A 26,317-nucleotide genomic window follows, 5' to 3' on the forward strand; every position below is an offset into this window, starting at 1 on the left:
GAACTGATTCAGAAACCGCTCGGAAATATTATTTTTAGAACTGTGCAGTGAAAATATTTCTTTATTACACGCCAAAAAGTACGTTATTGTCAACCACAAATATTTTCTTTCTACTTCCCGCTATGTGTTCTATTCGAATTGCTACCTTTGTCATTCGTTGTCTCAGTTAAAAGTAAATAAAATAAGTAGAATTTATAATTTACACATTTTGATTGTTCAGAAAATATATATTTTTAAATATCCATTAAGATTATTTCAGAAAATATATTTTTTTAATGTCCATTAAGATTATTTTGCATAATTATATAACATGATCTTTACATACATACATACATTATACGTAGTTTATGTCGTGTTAAATCAATAGATTCAATTTTTAATGAACGAGCGATACACTTTGTGTGCATTTTGTAAAGAGAATGGCTTAATGAATTATTTTTTACATATACACATCTAGTAATGATTTAATGTATTTGTATAATTACAATCTACAAGACTCCTATTTCATTATTTAACTTATTAATTGCTGTGTTTCATGAATTCGAAAATGAGAAATAAAGTCAAAGAAAAAACAAGTCGAAGCGTAAAATCAAATGCTTTTTTTCACAAAGCTTTGTTTTAGAGAAAGTCCAACGTAAAAGTAATTACACTGTGAACAATTCAATGAAGTTCCATGTTCAAAGTAAACTTCCGTTCTATAAAACCCAGAACCAAAGAAAAACGTGCGTTAGCAACTGAAAGGTTTGTTTTGGAAGCAAAAAAACATGCATAGAACGAGTTCCCGTGTAACAAAGGTCTTTGATCGCTGAAGTCAAATCGAGCGTGCTACATAAAGTGAATAAGAATGATATTAACACATTATTTGAATCAGTTTCATTTTGTAAAAAATTTGTCTCCATTTAGGTATGGTTTCTCTACTTAACAAAAACTGTGAGATGATCAGGAAGTGTATGTTTCAGTTTATTATAGTTTTAAGTGTTACCTTCCGTATGTTATGCTGAAGCAGTGCTGGGCAAAATAGTATTTGAAATAGAAAATAGTAAATAATTTATTTTATTTTTAAAGCATACCTATAATCATGCAAATAAATTATTTTATTTATTAGAAAAAGTTTTTGGAATACTATTTAAAAATAGTATTTTATTTGGAAAATATTGAAAATAGTGAGAATTATTTTGTAGGACTGTGTAAAATAGTATTTGAAATAGTTGATAGTAACTTATGCTTTTCTGATATTTTGTTGCGTGTAATGTTATTACGATATTGTCGTCTGTTTATCAACATGTTACATGCAAATATTCGTAATTAAGCTACAAATAATACTTTGTTAACTATTATAGTTTCTTATGTTAAACATTATAACTTAAGTGTATTACAGTTATTGATACGTTCATGGCCAATGAAAAATTAATGGTCGTCGCTGGGGATTTAAATTTTACTGGAACAATCATTCGATCATTAAAAAGCAACGAAAGTAAGATAAAAGCTAGAATTTCGTATTTGTGTGTCATGGGCTCATATAACACGCAACCCATCCCCACCCCCCTCCCTTCCTTGCCGCATGGCTGTCTGTAAAAAGCATCGCAGTCTAATAATGATCAATTATTTAATGTTGCTGCGACGTTAATAACCTGCGAGTGGCCGATGCGGAAATATTGAATGAAAATAATGCATCCCCTCGATGTCTTAACGCATAACACAGCAATGTGTTTAAATTCATCATAATATGCATTTGTTATCGCATTGTGTTCCACGCATTCTACTTTTTCTGCCAAACAAGAGAATGGTGCGATCTGTTGGGCAGAATAATCATTTGAAATAATGCATCGCTAATTATTATTTTTGTTTGATGTATAAGAAAATTATTTGTATTTGTATAATTCAAATAAATTGTTTTTTCATACAGTGGATCCAAAAAGTATCTGATCGCTAAATACCTGATTCTTGAAAATTGAAAGTTTTAAAATGTGTCCAGACGTATGTTAGTACTACAGTGAATTCTCGATATTTGTCAACAACACTGGTCCTGCCGGCGCGGCGTCGTGTATCGTCCAGGAGGATACCCCGCGGTAGTAGGGATAATTCCGCGACGTTTATCATCCAGGCCTTGGCGACATATATAGAAAAATCAGTGTATTTGTTTTTAAATCAGAATTTGAATATCGAAAATTCTTCGGGAATCGGAGATGTAGTGTTTAAATATTGTACTTTTTGGATGATTACATTTGTATTTTAGGAAAAACAACACGTTTCTGTCAATCGAAATACGTGAAACACATAAATTGGAAAAAAAAAAACGATCGCAGTACGAGGGAACAATTCACCTGATTGCGATCGGAGGAGAAGAGTTGTTTGCGATGGGTGGTGAAGATGTTTCGTGTTTGCCTCGCCATCATAATCAATACTGCTTCGATCATGACGAAGCAACGCGAGGATGAGTTACACCAATCAGACCCCGAACGATGGCCTGTCTAGCGACATGTTATTAGCTGTGCTTCACTGCCGGTCTAATTAACGTTGGGGCTACCTCACGGTTTAAGTCAGGTCAGGTATCGAGTGAGACGGCGAGAGCCATTGTCTTCCCGGGATTGACTCATTCAGTAGTTTTCGATAGGAAGCGAAGATAAAAGGGCTAGATAAAATTGGGTACCGGTCTTCGAGTGGCTCGAACCATTCCGAGCTCGGTTACCCGGGATAGATAGAGATCGCTCTGTACTCTCGGACTTCTTTAGATTTTTATCAGGAACTGGGCATTGACGAATTGTCCGAGGGCAACTGTGTCGTTACCAGAGACCGGGTTATAAAGTTCGAAGAATCTACCGAGGAATCGAGGTACAATGAATAACCGGGAATTAGCGCAGTTTCTCTGATCGAGCTTACATCCGCTCGCATAACAATTTCTTCTCGTTTGCGGCAACGATAAAATTACACGAAAGGGTGTAGCCGGATCAGGAGGTCAAAAGTGCTCTCCAAACCAAATTGAATTTGCGATACGTCATTTCGATAGCGTATCCGAAAAGAATACTTTGTGCCAATAAGAAATTAATAGAAAATTAATATAAGAAATTAATTATATGAATTATATGAGTATGGTATTTGTACGGGCATTTTCGAATAGAAATGAATTTCCCTATCATATGATACCGGATGTTGCGCGAGGCATTAAAATCGTGAAATGGAACGGAATGGTCAAAACATTATAACCTCGGTGTTGAAGTGTTAATAACGCACAATCATGTTCACGAGCGCGTATTTCAATCAAATTTAAGGCGGCCCCGCATTGTTCGCGTCTCAAATTTAATCCCAGAGATTAGTTTCAAGCACCGATGGAACGTAATTGTCATTTCGGCATCAGTGATTGGCAGGCGCACGGCTTCGAGAGGGATTAAATTTTAGTCGAGCTTTGCACGCTGGGCTTAAGCACCTAGTTTATCCAGTATTGTGTCATTAATTCGGTATCCGTTACGAATTAAATAATCCTATAAGCTTCGGCCTGTGAAATCTTTCATAATTAAACTATAATATATAACGATTGCATTATATTCGTGGGAACGCGTATGTCCGTACAAAACCGCCGGGATAATGAAACTAATCGTCAAATAGAAATTTGCGTCTCCACCACCAAATTAGGGAAATATTTCAGTAGCAAAATTCCATGAATATTTTCCCGTTCGATGTTACGAAGTTTCAAATTTCAATTCATAAGATACATGAATCTTCGAATTAATTAGATTTATAATGCCGATTATGTGTCGCAAAATATTGATACGAGGCCTCCCTGCGCCGATCGGATTAATTTCATTACAGATAAGGTTGTTCTCTTAATTGGATGTGTCAACCACGATCCAATTTAATTCACAAAACATCGATCTAACTGTTTCCGAAGCGACCATCTCTTTTTATAATTATTCATCTAAAATTTACAAGACTTTTCTTATATTATTTATTTCTACAATGTATTCATTTATTTCATAAAAAAAGATATAATTACTACTTATAACTACTGCTACTAATTGAATTACTATTTTTATTATTTATTTTTTTTCATTCATTTATACAATTGTCATTCAGTTTAGGTGTCATTTAGGTTTAGCGGTAGATTTAGTATTAATGAAACTGTCCAAACGTTATTAGAAGTTAGTCATTTTAAGGGTAAAGTTCGACACAGTTATACGGAGATGGTCGAGTGAACATGCCATTCGCACGATCATGGAGCCGCTTAATGCAACGTTGCGTAATAATGTTTAATAATATTGTTCCGAAGTGAGTTTATGACGCTACTTGAAACGACTGACGTTTTTTGTTCGGGAACCTGTAAATATTCAGACAATTGTTTTTACGGATGTCTAATAACGTGCGTGGATACTTCAAAACGGATTGTATATTCTCATCAGGCAGCTGACACATCCCTGTCACATAAATCACGTAGCCTCGCATATTCCAATCCCAATTTAATCCTACAGAATTCTCGACAGAACTATTTTTTGCCAACCTCATTGACCCGAGCCATTTATTATTTAATACAACCGTGCGAGTATCCCTCGTGACTTTTTTTCCCCATTACTCGAAGCGTAAATTCCGCGCCCGTTGAACACGTACTTTCAGGCTCGATATATATATACCTTTGAACGGGTTTCGAATCTCTATCGTTTACTCTGTTACCACGGTTGCAATATGGAAACGAAGCAAATTCGCAAGTATAACGATCTTCGTCCGAGAATGCTAGTACTTTCCTTTTAAATATTACGATGTTCGTCCGAAAAAGTTAACCCTTTACACTCGAAGCTGCTCTGACTCCAAAACCGAGAAATTTCGTCGAATCCTGCTATTTTGTTCGAGCTAGGACATTTTCGAAACAACGAAAAGTAAATTTGAATACTTTTACCTGTACTATACTTCAGTTTTTAATGATTTACTAAGCCGAAACGGTATAGTAGCTTTGTACAATTTTAGTATTAAACATACTTTGTTGCAATTTTAATCGTTTCTTTAACCCCTTCTTTGTCCTCGACAATAATTTTTTGGTAGAAAGAAACCGTTGTGAGTTTTATAATTAACAAGAAAAATATACTGTTGTCGGAATTTTAGCCGTTTCATTTGCTGCAAGTATATGAGGTTCTTTGTCCTTGATACTAATTTTCTAGTAGCAAGAGACCATTGTGAGCTTTCGTATTAACCCTTAGCACTCGAGTGGTGACTCTGAAGCACCACTAGAAATTGTTGTGGCAATATTTCAAGGAAATTACAAAAAATATTACAAAATATTTGTTACATTACAAAATTTGTATTCAATAGATTACTGAACATTTAAATATTATATGTGGAAATCGAATCAGTTTCGTATGAATAAAATGAAAATATTCTCAGACGGAAGAAAAATTTAGTTTTAGAATGAAAATAGCGCCGAGTGCAAAGGGCTAAAACGAAAAATATTGTGGTACCCGGGTCAATTGGTTCGCGCACCTCTAACCAGATTTACACTAGCCGATTTGTGTGGCCAGTTTTGTGTTCCGAGGTCGAGAAACAAAAGAATGACTCGGCAACATTTATGTTCCTCTGCGTGTTTTCAAATTCTGCAACGGGGTTGGCTCGGACCAATCCTGAACTTCCCGAAACATCCGACCTGGTTCTGGTCGCGTGTTTACTGACCTAAAACCAAATAATCTCTTCGTTGGCCGACGGATGCGAGTGGCTGGGTGAAAAGGGTGGGCCGACCAGAAACTTTCACGTGTGCCGTTTTACATTTTCTGCATCCTCCGCCTGTGCTCGCAGCCATTTGAAGCTCGGATACCATACGCATCACGGTACAGTAATTTCTACTTATGGCGTAAATTCTCCGAAACGACCAAGCTCATTTCGTTGACCGGCTTATTGTTAGTGGCATGCTCTCGGAAACCCCCGATGTGCCTCTTTCTTCCGAACTTTAACATTTCTCATTTGAGGAAATTAAGCGGAAGCAGCGCGCTTGCATCCGATTAAATAAACGAAATAATTCGAACAGGGACATTCGCTGGTGTGCAAAATTCAAGAAGAAACTATAGAAAGATTAACGTATCTGCAAGAATTACCTAAAAAAATGTATTTTAAAAAATACAGAAAAATTAAGTGGCAAACGATACTAAACATCACCAATTATATATTTACGAGTAGACGGCAGATTTTCATGCAATATAAACACTTTCTACCTGAATTGCAACGAACTGCAGTGAAATATAAATGAATTTTCTTTCTTAATATGTTTCATACGTTAAAAATAATACATACAACTTTTACTGTTTTAGATTACGCTAACTCATATTTGTGCGGGTTCAGTTAAATTTGAATTCTGTTCAGTTAAATTTGGTAAGAGTCACAATATTTATTGACATTACTGTGCACAGCAGAACTCGCATTTGGAAAGTTCCTGCCAGGAATAGTTCAGTAAATGTTGGTCCCGAAAATAGCAGATCGTTACAGTGTTAACGGGCACCTAGCAGGGAAAGCGATAACAGATTTTTTCGGCTTTCAGCGGGTTCTGTCAACCAGTTTCGTTTTATTTATGGCTCAGGAGCCAAGAGCGTAAATACTAGGGATGGGACTGATTCCTTTCTCATGATTTTCGAGTAACTCGATCATCAAATACTTCTATGGAAAAATCGGAGCGTATTGAAAAGTAGAATTTCAATCTGTTGAATAATTTCGAACAATGTATGCAAGCGAAGTGCTCTCATTAAATGTGAAGAAGGTGCAACAAAATATTAAATATATCGTTCACAAATTTGTTAATATTTTTAGGTTTCCATGGTCTATCAGTTTGTTCCATTAGATTTTTGCGAAAATATGATTACTATTATACTTATCATGTAATAGTGTATAGAAAGAAATATTCAATATGAAAATAAAATAGAATCATGTAAATGTTAATGTGTGCTATCAGTTCGTCAGATAGTGTAATTGAGAAGGATCATGCCCATTGCTAGAAAATACATATAAAAATGTGCGCAAGTGCGCGCGCGCGTGCGCGGGTCGTTGAAAGGAACCAGTGTAACTAGGATACAGAGACACAGATACCGGTTTGCCACTCTCAGTTTCACATTTCTGCAATCGGTCAATCGGGACACACCGGTGGCCGGGGCTGCAATCGCAGGATTAAATTGTATAACCGTCGAGTGCGCTCTTGGCCGAGTATAGTCTTTCACGGAACAGTAATGCTTCCAGATAAGCTTATGCACTGCGCTCCAGGAATACAGTAGGGACCCATTAAACGTGCGTATCAAGGGACCGATGATGAGCACTCAACGAATTCCCCGGCGGTTCTCCCTCCCACAGATTGCTCGAGATAAGCGCGCTGCGATATCGATAGACGAGAGTGACGGAATCCAGCGAGCAAGTGAAAAAAATAAACGGAATCTTGCCCGACAGATTTTGTAGAGAAAGAAACATAAAACGGAAATATTACTCTCGTAATTTTTCCTCTCGTTCAACGAGACGGTTTTAATGAGTCGATTAGACCCAGATACCGAATTGACCCATTAACCCAGATACCGATACCGGTTTTCGTTGCTCTGCATATTTTTCTCGTAAATTTTTGCTGCCGGTGAAATATACGCGCGGCATTTTTACAAAAAGGATTTCAATAGTCTTCGAAGACCGAGTCAGAGAATGTGTGCTGGTCAATTCTTTGTTTCGTGAAGGTACTGCGCAGTGTTCTCATTTATTAGATTATTATTAGAATTCTGCTGTGTTCAGATTCAATTTAATTTATGTTCTAACGATTGTAAAAAATTGTACTTAACTAACTGTGTAGGCAAAGGATTTAAGTCAATTTTGAGCACTGCGTTTTGAAATAATATGGTACCTAGTACTTTAACCCTTGGACTGCTGCGAGTTCTAGGCCTATGCCGGAGTCATTTCTGATCCAAGCCGATATTTCACTACAGTTTTCTTTCGATACAAGGCGAAGGCTCGGGACCAGCTTTCGTCGTATTTCGGATGAAGAAGAAGACGGGGACCGCGACGGGTTACGAATGACTCCGGCATAGCGTACGGAGGGTTAATTCTTTGTGTCCTGAAGGTACACCGAACTATTCAAACTGTAAAATGAGTTCTACATTTTTGAATTTGCAATAAAAATGTATCTTTATAAAAGTTTATCGACCGACTTGTACAAACTGTAACGTCCGTAAGCTAGATGGAGCAAGAACACTGTTCTGTTTCTGTAGGTAATTATAAATTGTATTTTTCATGCTAATAAATCTGCTTGGACTTCATTTATTGTACTTATTTCATTGTTTTAAACTGCGGATTTTATGCATTTGTTAAAAACATTGAACAATTTTTTTCGCGAATGAATCTTCCACAGTTTTGAAGACTGAAGACACAAAAGAACTTGATGTACGACTTTTTTTTAGTCGTTTTATTCAGGTTTAAATGAAATGTGCACGGTCAAGTTTACAATGACATGAGGTACTTTACACCTACGAGCATGGTCCCCATTTTTGCTCCATGAAATAGTGATAAAAAGTGGTTCACGAATTTTTAAGGTATCGTTCTAAAGGGAAGGCAATAATCTTCAAATCTGTGGAAGATTCACACACTAAAAGAATTTGTTAACGTTTTCACAGAGATTTCAATTTGCAGCATTTTCGTGGAAAAATGGGTCTCCAGTTTCTCATCTGCTACATCGTGTAAAAATATTTCAGAGGAAAATGAACAACGATGCGCGAAAGTAGAACATTCAAGCTTGAAAATGAGTCCAAGTTTATTGCTGTACGGTTGTTTTTGCCGAAACTACAACAGGTTAAATATCGTCACATTCTCGAGAAATCGGAAATGTAGTGCTGAAGTACTTTTCGGATCCGCTGCGACTGCCGATCGGTAATAAGCTCGAACGAATAAGCAAAATGGCGTGCAGTTGTAGCTTCAACTATCGCAGAACTGGCGTTGGTAATAGGGCCGTGTCCGCGAACAGGGACATTTACCTTAGCCCATTATTCCACAATTACAAGTGTACGAAACGTATTCATAATAGAAGGCAGTTGCTCCTTTGTTCCGTTCCGCTACGTTTTGCGCATCTGCAGCCGGCGGAACGGTGGCCGTACACCTAAGCGAAGTGTACCCGTCGATTTTCCTCCTTTCATTTCAATTCTTTCCCTCCTTTTTCCCTCGTTTCGCGACATGTCCTTCGGCTTTTTCCTTTGCTCATCCCCAAGTTTCGCCACTGCCGCGCCGAGAGCACGAAGCTTCGCGTGACATTGTTTCCATTTTTTTCTTCTTTCGTTTTCCTTTCTTTCTTTCTTCTTTTTACCCTGGTCTTTTACGGTGGCCTCTCCCGGGCTTGTTCTTTTATGCGAGCTTAGTTCATTTACTAATTGAGATCCGACTGTTGCTCCTTTTCGCTGTTGTTTTAGAGACCGCGTTTCGCGGGCAACGTCTGACGAAAGTTTGGCGGGACACAGTTGACAACCCGGCTACCCGACTTAATGTGATAACCAACGGCGGAATATGATTGGCGAAACGAAACTGCGATTTCAAATTTCATTGCGAGGATATTCCGACGAAAATACACCGCACCGGAGAGAAATATCCGCGTACCCTTTGGTGAGGAGTAACTTCTTCGAAATTAGCGATTAGAACATCGTCGGGACATTAAAAGCACTAGTTTACTAGTTCGCTGAACACATGCAAAATTTACATAAGACATGCCTTTTGTAAATGAGTCATACACATGTACACAGTTTTCCGGAAATCTAATAACGCATGAAAAACTAGGAACATTGAAATTAACACGTTCCTTATATTCCATTTTACAAACCAAAGAAAAACTTATGCAACTGGAAATTTCTAACATTGAGAACAAAGGAAAATTGCCCACTATGTTACAATATCTGCTTGCAAAATACGTAATTTCAATATTGCATTTCGAAAATGCATTTTTTTTTGCGGAGAACGAATTCTAAAATCGTCTAGAAGGCGAGTGAAGCGTTGAACTTTTTTACAGAATAAATTTCGTTATCTTGCAGACGCCGCGTCGCACGGGTAGAATTACAATCTTCCTGATTGCACCGGCAGGTGTAGAATACTCTGTCTAATACTTTGCTTCTCCTCTCATTTAGAGAACACGCCGGATATTTCCCGGTCTCTTAACGCGAACACATACCCGTATAAATGAAGAAGAAGCGCGTAACACGCGCGTGATCAAATATCAAAAATTGGTTTAACCATTTCGCGCCTCCCATCGCGTTTTCATATCGCCGGCGTGTTTCTGCGTCGACGGTGGTTGCTCGGAAACTCACCAGATTTCTGAGCACGTCGTCTGGCACGTTTCTAGTGGAATTGCAGAGCGCCCTGGCAGCACTGTGAGAGAAAATCACCGGTGCCATCGTCGTCTGCAAGGCCGCCCTCATAGTCCTTGTCGAGACATGAGAGAGGTCCACTAGCATTCCCAGTCTGTTTAGCTCCCTGACAACTGCCTGGAAAAGAGTAAAACATGCCCATTGTTAATGACGAATTTTTTCTGAAATGCTCCACCTTTGACACCGTTCTGGGCTTACTTTCAAATTTTTAGTTCGACCTTTGCATTCATGCCTGTTGGAATAGTCTCGGATGCCATCGATTGTTTCTGTGTTTGTTAGTCGACAAACTAGATGCAACTTTGCCAATAATTAAAGAAAAACACAAGTCGCATTGTCAGTGATTTTTAGTTCAAACCGAAATTTAGAAAACACGGTCAGTCTCATAATTGATGGCACACACTTTAAATCAGAATAACTTTACGTCAATGGACTAAACGACCCTAGTTGTTCTGCCATGCTAGATGGATTAGTCTAGTATCGTGGCAACGAAATTTAGTAAAGCTTTATTGTTCTTGCCGTACACAAACTTTGGGTTCTAGGTTTTAAAAAGAGAATTCCTAAATTGACTATATTCATTATAATATAATAAGAAAATGGAAGGTCACAGTCGCGACCGGTTGCGAATGCTTCGAGTTTGAGGTTACAATATTTTTCAAGCGATTTCTGTCGTTTTGTTTCACAGCCAAAGTTACAGTAGCAACAGAGATTGCAAATAACGAGTCAATTTTCACCAACACCGGACTTTTTGTGCTCGGCATTTTAGTTCTGGCGTCTCAAGTACGACGTTAGCGTCAATGTGTTCTAAGTGGAGTCGAAGGTGAATGGCGAGACGCCATTCAGCCGTCGAAGGATTTATGACGGGATCTTAGGTTGCCTGTGTGTGAAAGAGGGCGAGAGAGACGAAACAGAGCTGTTCAGACGGTGGTTAGTAGACCCTTCGAATTCCTAAAATTCGAGTTCCACGAAAAGCTCGTTCCTAGTCTGCAGTTTTTTTTAAATGTAAATTCGTTTACGGTGGAATTCATGAAAACCGTAATTCGATCGAAGCTCTCTACGTTGGTAAAAATTTTGACGAACGACGAACGTTGCAAGAACTTTTCAAAATGAATATGCTTCATCGATTTTCCAAATATAAAAGCAAAATATGAAAACGAAAATAAATTCCATTACCTATTGTTGGCGTCTGGCAAATACAGTTCAAAAGACATATCGGCGCGCGTTCACTTAATTGAACTCACACGACCAAAATAAATTCCGCTCGTCATTAATCGCTCACTGGTACCACGGCAAATAATTGTCACGTAGTTAAAGATCGATCGAGTGGTGGCTGAGGGTATGTGCCGGTCGTATAGGCGTGTTTGAGGCGAGGCGAGGCGAGGCGAGGCGAGGGGCGAGGCAGAGCGAATAGGGGGTGGCGGTTAGCTGGATGGTGGAAGGGTTGATTCGCGAATTCGATTGAACGCATCTAATTTCGTAGATGCGGTCGGAATGCAAATTTTCATACCGGATAGCGCCGACAAAGAGATTACGTGATTTTGCAGCTTGCATTACAATTACGAGCGACAACTTTATTCGTACGCAAAACGGCTCAAATTTCGTTTCGGCGTCCGTATTTCGTGGGCACTGCCGTGTGCTCCCCTCCCGCCCCCCTCTCCCCTGTTTTACATTCGCCGCTGCCGGGGACATTATAGAAATTAACGGACATAACAGATGGCCGCGTGCTCCGTCGAGGATGCATCCGCGTTGGATCCCTTTAATTAATAAAACGAAACAGCGCGGCTCGTCTGTACCAACCGTGCTCCGTTTTTATTATTTTTTAACATTCTCTCTCGCCCCTTCCTCCAGCCGCACACACTGCCGCTCATAACTATGTTTCTTAATTGCGATCACCTAAAAACGGTTACTGAGATATTAATTCGAAACACCGAACGTGACCGTTTTGCATTACTTCTACAGGTTTCTTCAATTTCTCAGCGATTTTTAAAAATATTTGTCACAATTCAGTCGATGTTGCGTGTACAGTATTACCTCCGTAACTGTTGCAAAGGTCTCTACCGTAACTGGCAAAATTTGACCTCCACCACTGGGGGAATCCCTCTTGGAACCAGTCAAGCGGTAAACACGCTCGACGACTGCGCCAGCAAGAGGTCGAGTATCGGTGAGACTCGCGCTAATGCAAGCGAAGCAAAAGGTCGCAACTTTTCTAATTTTTAGATTTTTTGAAATTAAACTTTTGCTATCGTATTCGTCTCATTTTTCTGACTAAAATGACACCAAACACGATACAGTTACGATTATAATTACTTGCGTAATAAGCGATTAAAGTTTCGGGAATGAAAAAGGACGGCGAACGGAAAATAAAGAGAAGCAGAGAGTCGAAGCCTAACCTAACCTCAGTCCCCCTTCTCTTTCAATCGCTATCTTTCTCTAGGTTCGGGACACTATAAAGAATGCACCACCTCTACTAGAACTGTCACTCGGCAGACCCGACGGTACGACAGTTACGGAGATACTATTGTATCTTGGAAAGGTTGTCGCTTTTACCGAATAAAAGAAGAAGAAGGCTACAAAGGGTTACAAAAAGTCGCTAGATGTTGCTTCAGTGTGGACACAGCTTCACTATGTCGAGATGCGCTCGAATCGATTCGTGGAAGAGAGACGCTACACTGTAACGCAAGAACGTGTCTTTCGGGTCCGAAACTTTGCAAATTTAAGCGAGCACTGCCGTACTTTTGGGCGGCAGTGTACTCTTTTCTTCGTGGCGAGTTAGAACGGCCTCTGGTTACCGTGCAAGACTTAAATGGCTGTGTGTCGTGGTCGAAGCTCGGGGAAACGAAAAATTTGTACACGGCGCGGGCTGTATCGTCCTGTCGCTGACACTGCGCATTTTTGTGTTCCATTTCGTATTCGGATTTTCCCTTTTTCTTCGTTTTTTCCTTTCTCCGTGCTGCTGCACGGTGCGCGACTCTGAACTTTTTTCGAACGCGGCCGGCAAGGCCGTTGCGAAACTGGAATCGGGGGGTTTACCAATGCATTATTCGGAAACTGTTTTGTTCTGGAATTTTAGAGGCAGAAATTCGCTGTGCGCGAAAGGCGGGAAGCTTTTTAATGATTATACTTGCCGCCTGACGAACGCGTTTATTCATTTATTCGTATAATTCGCCCCGGCGACAAAGCTCCCCGGAGTCCGCGAAACTGTGTAACATTACGCGAATTACCGACGAAACGTTTTTCATTAGCTCTCTTTTAAATCTGTTTCCTCTTCTGGTTCGTTTATTCATTGACTCGTAGACGACGGATCCGTCTTGCGTTTATTAGCGACCAATTGTATTGTTCTGAATATTATTGCAACAATTTTTAGCCATTGTTTTACAGTATATATCGAAAGAATATTATATACCCATCTCAATAATGGCACATTAAAAATATTAGAATTAGAATTTGACTGTTGTCTAATCTCAAAATCCATCGTCAGTTTTCTTCTAAAATTGATTTTGTTCTCGAAAAATATTTGTCATGCTTGCTCTTTGGTCTCAATAGAATACAAAAATAAAAATAAGATATGTTTGGTTGGTTTAAATAAAATGCGAATAATTTAATAGGCATTGTTCAGGTAATTGATATTATAACGTAAAATACATTGGCCACGTTTATTTACCAAGTACCTGAATGGGCGGTTTCATTTGCAATTCAGAAGTGAATTGATGATATGCAGCTTAATGAGACCAGATTCTCTGTTTCAATCCATTCCGCTATCACTGAAACAATAGAACTGACATTTGTTTTGAAAGAGCAATTTCATTATTCTCATTTTCGTAAGCTAACTGGCTTGTGCCGCGAGACCTAAGGGCGCAAGGAATCGTAATGCAAATTACAAATATTTATTTAAATAAACGAAACAATCCATTTCTGACCCATCCCGATATTTCACTACGGTTTTCTTTCGATATAAGGCGATGGCTCGGGACTGGTTTTCGTCGTATTTCGGATGAAGAAGAAGAAGAGGGGATAGCGATTTTCTTATTTCGAAATAAAAAGCGTCATCTTATATCTGAATAAAATTGAACATGTTGACGGTCTCTCGAGGTTATCCCCACCACGACGGGTCACGAATGACTCCGGCACAGCGTACGGAGGGTATTAATATATTATTTTCGCTATATTAAAATTATTAAAATTTTCTATTTAGCTGCTGTGTCTTACGATGAAACTTTTTATTCTTCACAAAGATTCGGAGTCTAGTAATCACATTAATGTTAGAGTAAATATGTAATAAAACTGGAAACGAGTTTCACGAAATCTGACACGACAAATGTTTAGTCATCGACAAGTATTAATGTGGTAAAAAGTACACCGTGTTCCCTTTCAACGGGTAAAACGTGACCACCCCGGGACATCGTTACTGCGAAAACAGTTGGCGTCCATACTGCTAAACTCATCGTAAAGAGTATATAGCCCCGTAACAGCTCGGTCAATTTTATGCAATTACAAGACGTGCGGTCTCGTGATAATAACTCTGACAAGCCAGAATCTCTGGTACGTGAGTACGGATGTACGAAATACACTTAATTCGTCACGGTTTCGCAAGGTTCTGATGAAGAAAGATGATTGCAGTTATGTGCGACACAAAAGGGAGGGAAACAAAGCGGTAAAAGGCAGCTGGAAGTTGCTGTCGTAGTAAAACCTTTTCACCATTTGAACAAATTATTATTTTATTTGACGGGTGTACAACCGCAGGCAATCATGCGATACATCAAATTGGAAAATATGCGACGAAGTTCGTTCGCTAGAGAGCTTCGTTTTCACGGAAAATTGACTGCAATTACACGTCAGCCTTCATTCGGAACGAGAAGTTGTAAAGTTAATTTGTAATTTGAAATATCTGTGCCGTTTATTAAATTTCCATTTTATTTCGATTAATTGTCGAGCAATTACGTCTTTTTCATTCTCACGTGAAATTTTAATGGGGAAGGGACAGATTATATTTCATTCTCGTTGCAGATATTACGCGACTCAGAAAGGGATATTTTTTTTTTTTAAGAGAAACGAAAAACGGTTTGACGGAAACCTTAGAACAAAATGAACGACGAGTGTGCGAATACGTCCATCACTGTAGAATTCAATTGAAACGGTTGGGTTGCGGGCCGGGTAAATCCGGCGCACATAAATACACTTGATTCGGTCTGATTTCGTGGGAGCTTGATTGAGAAAGATGCTTGTGCCTTGCGTGCTACGTCGGCGAGAGAAAAATGCGAGGTATTATATATCGGGGGGAAAGGAGCCATCGAAAGGGACGACGGGGGCGTGGGGGGAAACGGAGAGGAAAAATCAGAAATGCTCAGGGAAAGAAACGGAAACCGGGTAGGGGTGAAAAATAGCTGGGAAAACGAAGAAAACAGTGGTGTTTCGGCTAGCGAACATTAGTCGACGGCGTAAGCAACCCTTCTCTCCTATCACGCGAAAATAGTAGAAAAAAAAAAGAAAGAAAAGCCGGGGTGCATAGACCGGGATGTCGATACGACAGAACGGAAAAGAAGGAACACAATGGGCACCGTCTTTTTTGCAAGCGCACCTCTGCTCTAACGAGAAGCCAGTGATATTCGTTTTTCTCGGCACGCGTGATTTCCCTGAGACAACAGGAGCCGGGTGTTTTCCTTCGTTTGAAACGCTTTTTCACCTGTTCGGTTCCCTGATAAGAATTTTTAAGCACGCCAGCTAAGTTAGTCGTTCAATCGATCCGTTTGTGTCAGCGATCGGAACGTTTCTTTTTTTTTAAATAGGTTTCGTTTAAAGCACAAGCCTTGACATATTTTTTAAAAAATATCAGTCCAATTAAAACTTTTAACGAAGAAATAAGAAAATCGCTATCCCCTCTTCTCTTCTTCTTCATCCGAAATACGACGAAAGCCGGTCCCGAGACATCGCCTTGTATCGAAAGAAAACTCTAGTGAAATATCGGCGTGGGTCAATAATGAACCAGGCACAGGCCTGGAACTCGCATATTTTTTGCGAGAATATTGAAAAAGTTGTTACGTTAGCGAACGCTGATTGTTACAGAAACTGTAAACATGTTACACCAAGTGAAAAATGTTGTATTATTTATTAGAAAGAATACATTCAGTTTCTATTTGTTTTACGGTTAATTTGAGCAATTTTGATTTTGTGCAAGGATCCTAATGCATAAAATAATTGCAAAGAAATTTTCTATTTCGAGGTTAATTGCTACGCTAAGAATAATTTCGGTTGTTCTTTGTTTCGCAGAATATTGTAGAATGTGTTTAGCGAAACCGTTAAGTGTTAAGTGCATTGGCTTGCAACCGAATTTTTTCCGCATGCGGCAAACGACTGTAATAACTTTCTGGAAGCAGGGAAAGCGGTTACGGTAGCGAGCTTTTTCCAATTGTATCTACATTTTGTCCACCGTCCACCGGTAGACATAATTCACAATAGAAAAACGTTACGTATGGAAGTTTTGCGGCTTGATTCCTAGCCGTTAGGTTCGTTTATTTTTCAAACAGGGCGCAAGACCATTTTTCTAGCGGAATGTGGGACTCGCCCGTTCCCCACCTTTTTTCTTCGTTTTACCCGGTCGGAGGAATTACGGACCGGTCCGGTGCTGTATTTAATGGTGTCTGGCTTTACTCAACAGCTTCCGCAGGTGTTCGATATTCGACACCTTATTTATAGGGTGTGTATGGATGGATCAGTACGAATTAGATAGATTTAAAGCGTAACGAGTTTACGACATTCGTTGCTGAGCCTTTAATACGGGAAATATTTCAGAAAAGCTCCGCGTATTACGCTCCTCGATCCCAAAATTATTTTTGCGACCAACACGTGAACAGAAAACGTCGCTGAATAATACCTCCAACAATTCGCTTTGACAATACTTCTCCAGTAAGAAACTATCCGATCGCTTCAGTTACAAGTGGTATTTACTTAATTATCCAATTACCTACTGAAATATTAGTGAGCTTTAGCGTTATCAGTGGAAAAATGGATATGAAATTCCCAAACAAATTGAGTAACTGAAAAGGAGTTTCTATAGCTTTTTTATTGCTCAATTGCGCACTGAAATATTAGTGAAGTTTACTGTTACTGGTTGAGAAATAGAAATAAAATCATCCCGAAAATTCGAATGTGCTTCAATATTTTTTATATTGGCTAATTTTATATTTTATATAGCTTTTATATTTTACATTACACTTACAGTTGCAATCGTAGGTATGTTTATTCATGCGTTGTATATTACCTGTTGGGACTGTCTATTTATATGTCACATTCATGAATCATTATAAGTGTTTACTCATTTAAAATATTATTCATTATTATTTTTTGTTATAATGTCGCGCTTTATTTTTCCCTAGGAAATTTCTGAGTAAGCTTGTTCCATTAAAGTTTTGGATATAAACATTTCAAGTGGGGACGTAATTAATTAACCAATACCAAGGTATTTGTCGTAGACAGATATTCCTATTGATGGGTACTGGAGTTGCATGGGTGCATTCGACTTTATGTTATACGAGCTAACAGATACTAATTAGTACAGATGCCATTAATTTCCATATTATATGCTGCCGTCCTTAATCGTCCTTTCATCGTTCAGCTTATTTAGGTAATACCATTTGCAAGCTTAAGAACGTTCTAAGCTTTCAGACAACATTATTATGTAAAAATTATAATAAACGAAATCATTCAATACTGATACAGAGTCTATTAGCTAATATTATTCATATCTTTCTCCTTTTCCAATCACACATTGACGATATTTTTAATACTCGTTCTAGTAACGAAAAATATAGAAATTTCTTTCTTTCTTTAACCACTCTAGTGAATTGAATATGTACATTTTTAGTAGCATTAAATAAATAAATAAATGCATCAAATCCGCAGTCTACTAATAAACGTTCAAGCTGTTCGACTAATCACCCAATTGTCGTTATTTGAATAGGCTTCGAGCGTTAAGCTCGAATTTTCTATTAAATTGAAGCAGCTTATTCGATCATACAGTTCAGGTTTTAAATAGCTCGAACTTAAAATGGTAGAAAACAATGCGACACTTCCACCCAATATAACACAGATAATGTGAAGCCTCGTGAGGGGGATAACCTATAAGCAGATTAGGTCTAAGGATTAGCACACCTAGCACAACCTATTTCCTTCTCTCGCGAACATAACAGTTTTTGGTTTATCGCTTTGTAGGTGTTTGAACGCCGTGGCAGAAAAGGTTAAACTTCACTTTGGCAAACCAGAAATGTTTAACTTTTTGCTATGTAAACCTGTACATCTTGACGAGAAAATGCCAAAACTCGAAGTTTTAAGGAGAGGAATTCATTGATTCAAAAGTTATAAAATCTGCAGTCTAGTTATAACGATAGCCGCTCGGTTTATTCGATCGATCATGTTTCGCGAGAAGCAGTAGTATAAGACTGGCTATGTCAGACGTCTGAAAATCGTCAGGATCAAACGTTATAGTTGCTTATACTGAAACATATGTATACACATGCTAAAATCTTGTATAATTGATCCTACATTAATAGGAGTTCGTAGAGTCACGGGAATTAATAACATTTCGCTGTTGCATAATGCGAGCTGCAAGTGTCGATAACAGAAATCGAGCAAACCAATAACGTTTCCCTCATGTGGAACAAAAACCGTGTACCTGCGATAGCACTAATAGGAGTTCATGGAATCACGCGACCAATAACGTTTTGCAATGGCCCAACGTTACTACCAGTATAAATAGGTGTGCTCGGAATATAAGGTATCCCTTCCTTGCAAGCTTCCATCGACACTCCCAATTATAACATAATCTGAGCTTAACACTTTCAGTGCCACGTCGGTCATATATACAACATTTTTTACTAAACTTGAAAATCAATTTTTACTACAATTAAGTGAATAAAATTTTATTAGAATAGTTCTAAAAATTTTACTAAAATTAAAATAAAATAAACGTAAAATTTTCGTTATCTCGTGTTACTTGTTTTTCGTTACGTCTTTGTAAATGTACATAATCAAGAAATAACCGGGTTAAAAGGCTATTCGAATTATTATATAATATGATGTGCAGCAAATTCCGAAATAAAAGAAGCGAAAACTGATGACCAGAGAAAGTCAAAGAATTATTATGGTATTAATTCACTCTCTGAAGCACATCACTGGTTTTCCCTGAAAAGGGAGAAAATTTCGGGGGGTAGTAAATAATGGCGAGAAGGGTTCCCGGATGGGTATGATGTTTCAGGTCAAGAAGAACACCGGGCTCTCGTTGGTCCCTGATGAAGCTGATGTTTGCTTGCAGTTTTCGATAAAGCCTGGCGGATGGCTGGGTCTTCCGAAGAATCTGGGTTACGGGAAACTTCGACCAAGTCCGGAGGACTTTCAGTAGCTGTCGCTTTTCCGGATAGAATCCTGCGGGATGCGAGGTGGGGGACAACGGCGATGGAAGGGGAATAGCAGCTCGTGAACTTCAGTATGCTAAGGACCTCGATTTTTCCACTTTTCCTTTTTCTCAACCTTCCATCCCTTTATGCTGGGCCAACGAGCTGTAATAATCGCTCTTCGCGAGAAGTCTCTTCTACCCCTCTTATTTTGTATAGCTTCACTTAGCCAGCGAGTTCAATAAAGTATATCGGTTCGAAATTTACGTAGTCAATTGTTACATTTTTGGCGCGGATCTGCTCGGTGAAATATGTAACGGCTCCTTCAATGTTTACGTTCGTTTTGTTGGCCTTCTGTAAGAGTGGTATCTTATGCTAAAGATTTATGTTACTTTCGTATGCAGTTTCGTCTCCAAACATAGCTGCATAAAAGACATAATCGATTAATGTAACCGTTATTTTACAATGTAACGCCTTACGTTTTATTTTTAAATTGGTCACGAACATTTGCAATCATCTGACACATTGAAAACAGCTTGTATATTGTTTGCATATCGCTTAGCTAAGTAAACAAACATTAACATTACAAAATAGAATGCACGTCGAAACTGATAATTTAAAAATACCGAGCCAAATTATTTGATTAGATTTTCGATTTTACAGTGTCCAAAACAGAAAATTGAATTTTTTCTCGGAGAGTTTATGACGTATGAGGTTTGATAAAAATTTAAGTCAAGAACGGGGCATCGTGGGTGTAAGGATTTAGCTTGAAATCAAAGAAGACATTGATCTTCCATCGGGAGATGTTTTCCTTTATTTAGGTCTAGGCGCAAGAAAGAGGACGCCCACCGAGGGAATTGAAATTTTAAGCATTGAAAATCGGACATCTCTGAAAGCTTCACAGGCGACAATGTCTAGATCCATTGAGATTATTATGCAAGGTGATTCTCTTGCTGGAGGTCCCAAAAGGAGTAGCCGCAATCCGACCGATCGACATTCTTGCGGCGTCAAGGGCTGACGCTGTCTGTTCCAATCGGTATCTACTACTGCTGTGACGTGTACCATATTCAGCGGTAGACTGCGGATCTTTATGCAAAATAAAAATTGGAGTGAAACTTCCATTATCTGTACTAATCGGTGGAGTGTTCGGATAAAACAGGGTGTCTCAAAAATTCCTGAGGTTATTTGAAGAATCTTTCTCCTTTGAGAAAATGTTCTCCACGGACCAATCAGAACGCGGCTACAGCAGACGGACTCCGCCTTGGCCAATGACAAGAGCACGCTCAGCGGGACCTGTCGCCGTGCCGGAGTCCGTCTGTTTTTGTCGCGTCCTGATTGGTCCGTGTTTTTCGTTAATAACTCCTTAACGAAGCCGCAGAAAATATTTTTGCAAAGGAAAAAGTTACTTCGCACGACCTAAGGAATCATCCGTTTCAAGGAAGTGCAACATTTTTGGGACACCGTGTAGAACTATTACCCAGCCACAGTGTTAAATTAAATCTGAACAATAAATCATGTCGTATAAGTATTTCCTTAGAGTGAATCGTTCACATGCGAAACACGTAGGTATTTGGATAACGGAGGATTCGGACATCATCGGTTCGGATAATCGAGGTTCAACCGAATCGTCAATTGAACATGCCGGTAAGAGTGTCGTGAAAAAGTAATTCCAAACAAAACAGCGTTATCATTGGATTAACAATCAATCTTCTGAGCCGCTCCAGGCATACACCATGCGGTATAAATTTTTCGCAAATATCCCGCACGACTCTGTCACATGTACAGTCGGGGGCGAAATTAAGAGGACACCCTTAAAAAATTAACAACTTTTTTCAAATTGGACCACACCACGTTAAAAAATTTAACTAATCCATTAAGGTTGCTGTTAGCTACAGATAATTACAAATCGAAGAAATTGAGAGAAACTGCAATTTAGATCATCCGCGCGTGTATAACTTATTATACTTGGATCTACGAAAGGCATATTTTAAACTTTCATCACAGGCACGGATAGAAAGTGAAAAATCCGAAATTTCAAAATCATTTTGATCACGTGTTACGTAGTAAATCAATCCTTTCAACATCTCGGAGGAAACGAACTCGAGTCGTTCGGTCCAATTTGGGAAAAACTTTTTAATTTTGTCCCCTGCTGTACGTCGACACAGGATCGTGCAATTGAACCTCTGGCGCGGTCTTCCATCGTAACAATTAAAGCCCACGACATTATGCAATCCTGGTTCGACAGCGCCGCCGAAAATGTCAAGAATGGAACGTCAGATTATCTTCGAACGATTTATTCGAAACAGGTCGGCTTCGGCGAACGCTTCGCTCTCGTCCGGTTACGTAACGCGATACAACGGTATTGAAAGCGACGCGAATTCAATATCGGCGCGGCGCGGGCAAAACAAACGCAAGGAAAATCCTTTCGGCGTGCTTGGGGGATACATCGCGAAATTATTTTCAGTCGCTCTGTCTCTGTGCCGTAACACACAGAGGGAGCTGTCGGGGTGGGGTGGGCTGGGGTTGCTTGCGCGGGACACGCGGAGGGGCGGGCGGGCACGATGGCGGAGGACAGTCGGAATGGCTTTGAAATCCTCGGATTAGTGGAATTTTGTAGTAAATCGTCTGGCAGCGTCGCTGTGTCCTCCCCACAATAACGATTCTGTACCGACGTTGTTTCGATATAGTCGACGTCGTGCGCTTGAACAATCGAGCCATGTCTGGGCAATGTGGCTTCGTGCTTCCACGCAAATACAATAGAGCCTAGGGTTGCGGCGGTTGGCGGATGTAAATGAGAGAAATGGCCGGGGAACAGAGAAAGAGTACCAGAGAAACAAAAAGGAGACGAGGGAGCGGAGAGCACCATGGAGGGAGATAGACGGAAGCAGGGAGAAATAGTGAAACAAGGAAGAGAGTGGGGGGGGGGGGGGGGGTGCGAGAAAGAGAGGCAGAGGACTTCAAGAGAAAAGATTAAAAGAAGGAGAGAGAAAGCATGGGGGAGCCAGGGTGGAGATGATAACAGAGATGGCTTATTTGATTTACGTTCCCGTTTGCATCTCTTCTTCTTCCGTCTCCTGCTCCTCTCTCTTTCTCTTTCTCTCTTCCCAAACTTTCGAACGTTCGTTCTCTTTTTCTCGTGTGATAGAAACTACCACCAAGAGACTGCAAATTTTACAGGATCGATGAGAAAGGATTCCATCCTCTATTTCGGGGGGGGGGGAGGGCTTCCCGTGCCCTTATTCACAAAAAGATTCGCCGATGTTCGGTTTTTCTTTTTCATTTTACCACCGATATATCGGGATCGCGTGGAACGAATGTCAGAAATTCGGCCCCGCTAAATTTGTACCGATTTTATTTTAACGGCAGAATGTTTTTCGTGGAATTCGATTAGAACTGGGTCACGCCCGTAACTTTCTGAAGCACGAAGAAGCGCAGGTTCAAATGGAGCGTGAAGCATCATTGATTGCTCCCCGTTGATTATTATTTTTCTTCTATCGCCGGGAATGCGAGAGCTATTTATAAATACGGCGAAAATTGCGCGAGCTGATGGGGAGCATCGTGTTCGGATAATCGAACGGTTGCACGTTCTCGTAAAGGAGAATAGTCTATCGGAGTTTTCCACTGTTTTTACTGTAACTAGATTGGGTTGAGTTACGTGGGAATTTAAATGCTTGTCTATAAGTTTGGTATCTTTGTTATTTGTAATGGCGTTTAGTTGTTTTCGAGATTCGTCGCAGTTGACCAAGTTAGATGAGTCTGTTGCACTGCTTCCGTTGATGGATAATGATCATTTTCCATCATGATGAGAACATTAATAAGTTGAAAATAATATATCGATGCTCTAAAATTCTATTAAGTATAATGCTGAAAAAAAAAACGGTAATCTCCATGAAAAAATAAATTATATATTTATTGAGACTAATAGAAATTTAAACTGCAATACGTATACAATTTATCTATTTATTTTGTCTAATAGGTTCACGTCTCTCCAGGTTACACCACCATTTTGAAAACATTCTATTTAGTAAGCGATGTACAGTAGATTCTAACATATGTACGTAATGAAAAATTAGTGGATACTAGCGGTTGCATTAATTTGATAATATATGCAACTATAATGATTTTAAAAATAAATATTGAGCCATTAGGATTGTTTAGTAATCATAATAAAGTTGTCTAGTCGCGTATTTCAGTTAAATATTCTTCCTGGAATTATTTTAGGTCAGTGCATTTTTCCAAATTAGAACACTTTCTCCGTCAAATTGTTTGATAAATTAAATTAATATTTTTTCTTTTTGGAAATGCATTACACAAGACCTTTTATCATCATAAAAATATTGAAGGGAAGCAAAATTGATTTAAAACGCGTTTCGTGTACATTCCATGTCACTGTCGACCATGAAAAGAAACTAGTCGTAACTTACAGGGCATAATGGCACATAATGAGCGCACAAGACGAAGGTAAGGTATATGAAAAATGATGATCACGTCTGATGACTTACCTTTCCAAATTCACTGAGGCCTGGCGTCGTGTCCTGGGTATCGTTCGTCTCGCGAACTGAACAGACTGCCCTGCCAAGAAAATGTCTGTTAGAACTTCCTCTTTCTCGCGTATAAATCGTTGGGAAATTGATTATTTATTGGTAGATTGCAGATTTTAATAAGTCGAAAGTTGTGGCAGAACATTCTTCTGTAAATCTCCGAAATTAAATTCCGTTCATTAGCTACGTAGTATGCGCTTTTAATATACTGTGTTTCTCATAAATACTTTTCGATATTAATTTTCAATATGTTTGATGGAAGTTTTTGTAATATCAACGCGATCGAAAACAACGAATAATTAAATATTATTTATCTCACTGTTGTTTCACTACATGATATAAACAACTGGAAAACAATATTTTGCAAGTCTCAACTATTGTTATTCTATCATAAACGAAACTCTCAGCTGAGTATCATGATTTAATCACAAATGAAATAGTTTTACGCATCCCCATGGTAATAACAATAACAACAACTGGTTTCAACTACATTATGAAAAGAACACAAAAATCAATTCGAAATTCGACGTTAACTGTTGGTATGGAAAACACCACACAACTTCACGTCTTCAAGCTGGGGAATTTTTAGCGCGTTTCGGCTTCTAGGTCCGCGTGCGTTGCAGTTGGTTGTGTTTTTTTTTTGTTTGGTCTGTGATTTTGTTCAGGACGTTCACGTATTATCTTTTGTAATAAACGTTTGTTATTTGTGAATCCCCATAAATCCCACATTACCAAAAAAGAAAAAAAAAAAGAAAATGGCGCGAATCGGATGAAAAATATTCCCTGTAAAGCCTTTACGCACGCCCTGCTCCACATGTCGAACATCTGCATTAAATTCTAATTGAATAACGTCGCGTAACAAGTCGCGAGCGAACGCAATTCAATTTCCCGGCTCCGGTAAGAAGCCTGGGAAAAGAAAAACAAAGGGGAAAAAGGTGGGGGAAACAGGACGAAATTAATAATCGTTCATCGTTGAGCAATCGCCGGGATTAAAAATCGATTTGCACGATAATGACTGGCTTTTTGTTATAGGAACGCGCGTAGGGGTGGAGAGGGGGTGGGTGAGAAATTTAATTCGCAACGCGGACGTCGGGGACAGGGAATTCGAGAGGGTGCAATCTTCCCGGGGCCGCTTTAAAATCGAGAAATAATTTGTCACAGGGAAAAGCAATTCCTTGGTTCGGGAACGGGGCATATAACGGAGGTGGTCACGGCTCAGAACGCCGAAAGATCGTCGGCGCGGCGACTTGCGCAGCCATAGAAAATTTAATCCGCCCCGGCTTTCGCCGGTAATCTTTCTTCTCCGCTCGATTTTCGCCCCCGATGCGAACGCCGAGCCCGCGTCGCGTCGTGCTCGCGGAAATGCTTCAGAGGAGCCCGTAGAAAGAAAGGTCGACAGCTCGTCGTCATCCAGAATTGCGGGAAACGCAATCGTCTCGACAATTCCCTCTTCCCACAAGGGGGAGGAGGGAGAGCTCGCGAAAAGACAAAGAGCCGGTCGGAGAAAAGGCGAGAGGACGGAGAGAACGAGGTTAGAGATTGACGCTAGGCCTACAGGAAACACCCTTCCTAAATCGATATTTTATTCGGTTCGAGCAAACACTCGTCGTCGTTTCATGATCGCGTTTCATTCCGCCGGCAATAAAATGTTTCGAAAACGCTCGATCCCGATGCGTCTGATTTTTATAGCATTAGTGAAACAAGGCAAATTGTACGCCGGTTCTGAAAAGTATCGGCTCACCAACTTTCCGATTTTTGGGAAATTGTCAACATTCGAACAGTTATGATGTTGTAGACAAAAGTTGTACATTTTTGGGCAACAACGAAGCCTTCCTTTTGGCAATCTATCGTTCATTTTCTTCTCCAAACATTTTTTAATGAGAAAATCTACCGTGGGAAAAAATTGTAGACTAAGTTTGAAGGGTTTGTTGTAAAGTAGAAACTTCGCCCTCCAAATCTATGGCAAATTCAGTCACGAAAAAAATTTTTCTGTTTTTCTAGTTTCCTACCCCCTACCTACGTCCCCTATAAACATTATTTACACTCACCATAAACAAAATGG

The 26,317-nt window shown here is 39.4% G+C and overlaps 1 protein-coding gene across 1 annotated transcript in view; it reads right to left on the reverse strand.

Annotated features, from left to right (window-relative positions):
* Positions 1 to 26,317, reverse strand: part of LOC143354802 (dipeptidase 1-like) — an 83,836-nt gene that overhangs the window by 10,225 nt on the left and 47,294 nt on the right. The window contains exons 7-8 of the mRNA XM_076789178.1: positions 24,217 to 24,286; positions 10,275 to 10,451 (exon numbers count right to left, since the gene is read on the reverse strand). Of these exons, the coding sequence (XP_076645293.1) occupies positions 10,275 to 10,451; positions 24,217 to 24,286 (247 nt within the window). The remainder of the gene's footprint in view (positions 1 to 10,274; positions 10,452 to 24,216; positions 24,287 to 26,317) is intronic.

The sequence above is a fragment of the Halictus rubicundus genome, chromosome 1 (assembly GCF_050948215.1).
Source record: "Halictus rubicundus isolate RS-2024b chromosome 1, iyHalRubi1_principal, whole genome shotgun sequence".
Taxonomy (NCBI): domain Eukaryota; kingdom Metazoa; phylum Arthropoda; class Insecta; order Hymenoptera; family Halictidae; genus Halictus; species Halictus rubicundus.